Source organism: Triticum aestivum, chromosome 5B, assembly GCF_018294505.1.
Source record: "Triticum aestivum cultivar Chinese Spring chromosome 5B, IWGSC CS RefSeq v2.1, whole genome shotgun sequence".
NCBI classification, from domain to species: Eukaryota; Viridiplantae; Streptophyta; class Magnoliopsida; order Poales; family Poaceae; genus Triticum; species Triticum aestivum.
Window position 1 is genome coordinate 640,004,351 of NC_057807.1, and position 1,988 is coordinate 640,006,338.

The window sequence follows — 1,988 nt, forward strand, 5'->3', positions numbered from 1 at the left end:
CAGCAAGGCAAGGCACACACACAGGATCTCCTTAAATTGATTTGCCATCTCCCTTGGTGCAACATATTGTTCCCACTGCCCCACTAGCATCCTCAGCTGCTGTTTCCCTCCTGAGAAAAGAGAAAGTATCCTTCCAAGCCACCACTTGCTTTGATTCTTGGGGAGCATCCGTTCCATAGCATCCTCATAGCTGCCTGCAAGCAGGTTTGAGCGGCTAGCTATAAGAACTCCCTGATCGCATCCGCTCTTGTTTCTTGCGATGACCGGAGGGGATTCCATGGATGCGATCAGCCTGGACGAGTGGGAGCTCCTGCCTGACCTCGGGAGCTCCTTCTTCATGGAGGAGTGCGCTGCTGGTGGTGGTAAGGATCAGGATCAGCCCTTGTTTGGGTCCGGTTTGGTCGTGATCGACATGGGCCACTTCACCATCCACCCTGCATCTCACCCTTGTACCTACTATGATTGCATCCTAGATGAAGAAGAGGCCATGGAAGCACCGGTGCAAGCTGCCTCTACACAGCAGCAGCATGACGTCGAATTTGAGGACATCGGCGTCGTGCAGGCCGAGCCGAGGCGAGTGGAGCTCACGATGATGGTGACCGAGGTACTGGTCTCCGGTGCAGAAGAGGAGGAAGAGATGGCGAACACCCCTGTTGCCGAAGAGGAAGCTGGTGATGAGGACGAGGTGATGGTGGAAGCGGCACCTGATCATCTACCTCATGAGGTGGAAGAAGGTGCGGAGAGAGACAGGGCAGGGATGGACGCTGCTGGCTTCAGCGTCGGGAAACTGAGGGTGAACGGCGTCGGGGCGCTCTGCTCCTTCGGGGTCGCCGCTGCCACCTTGTGCATCTTGGTGCTTGGCGGCAGGCCGCAGCATCAGCAGCAGCAGAGGAAGATTATGGTGCAAGATCAGAAGTCCCAGTTCCAGATGTACGCCGATGATGAGGTTGATGATTCTTCCCTTGTGTTCTTGAATTAATTCACCACTTTAATCTTGTCACTGTTCCCCTAACGATATGCTCTAACAATCACATAGCCTACTTAAACTTCATTTTTTACACTTATATATTAGGTGCAAAAAGGAACAAAAAAACATTTGATGAGTTCAGCAACTTTGGGTCATCATATCCAATTGGAATAGAATTTGATCGTGCTTCTTTTTAAAGATTAGAACCTTCTTTCTAGTACACCACTGTATATTTTATCAGGCCAAAGCACTCGAGAATAGGGAGGAAATGGCCCACTGCACCTGACGATTTGATCTTCTTTCTGTCTGAAGCATGGAATCTTGCAATAGATAGTGAGCCTAAAGCACCGAAGAATCTCATTTAGGGGTGAAAAAATGGCCTGCTGTTTCCTGACGGTTTTGCTCGCTCTGCAGAGAATTCATCGTGCCGTGGAGCAGGCGTCCAGGCTGAACCAGGCCGTGTCGTCGGTGATGGGTGGCGCATCCACCAGGGCGACCGTGTCGTTCGGCGGCCACTACAGCGGGTTCTGACGTGCCAGAAGCTTCTAGAATCTGTCGACGCATCCATGACATCCTAGTGTTAGGCATATTGATATTGAGATTCTTTATTTACATTGGTCAGGGCCCCGTAGGCCGTAGCCTGTATGTGTGCATGTATATATGCTTGTCTGTCATGTACTCCGTATTTCCTACCAGCGGATGTGAATAGCATTATTTCGGGTTGAATTTTTTCCCGCGAAATTACTTCATCCACTAGGAGATCCGCTCCGATTGCTCTGTAGAAATGCAGTCAACGGTGTTTTTTTGTTTCCGCGATAGCAAAGAAGATTCAAACGCACGTCACTGGAACGCACGCGGTAACCACTTGGGCCGCCGGCCGTGTGTCCGTTGGGTGAATCTGGCCGGCGTGCGCGACCGTCGGTTCGTCGGCTAGCGCCACCGTGGGTATATGCAGTCGGTCGGAGGTCCATCTTCCCGTCGCGTCGCCGTGCGCTGTGCGTGCTGTTCGCTGGACCGATCG

General features: G+C 52.1%; 1 protein-coding gene across 1 annotated transcript; it reads left to right on the forward strand.

Moving 5' to 3' along the window:
• The first annotated feature begins 54 nt into the window (after window positions 1-54).
• On the forward strand, window positions 55-1,716 carry LOC123117324 (uncharacterized). The gene is made up of 3 exons (XM_044538100.1): window positions 55-362; window positions 474-946; window positions 1,382-1,716. Exons 1-3 carry the CDS (start codon window positions 260-262, stop codon window positions 1,496-1,498), a joined length of 693 nt encoding a protein of 230 aa, XP_044394035.1. The 5' UTR covers window positions 55-259; the 3' UTR covers window positions 1,499-1,716.
• Window positions 1,717-1,988: the final 272 nt, after the last annotated feature.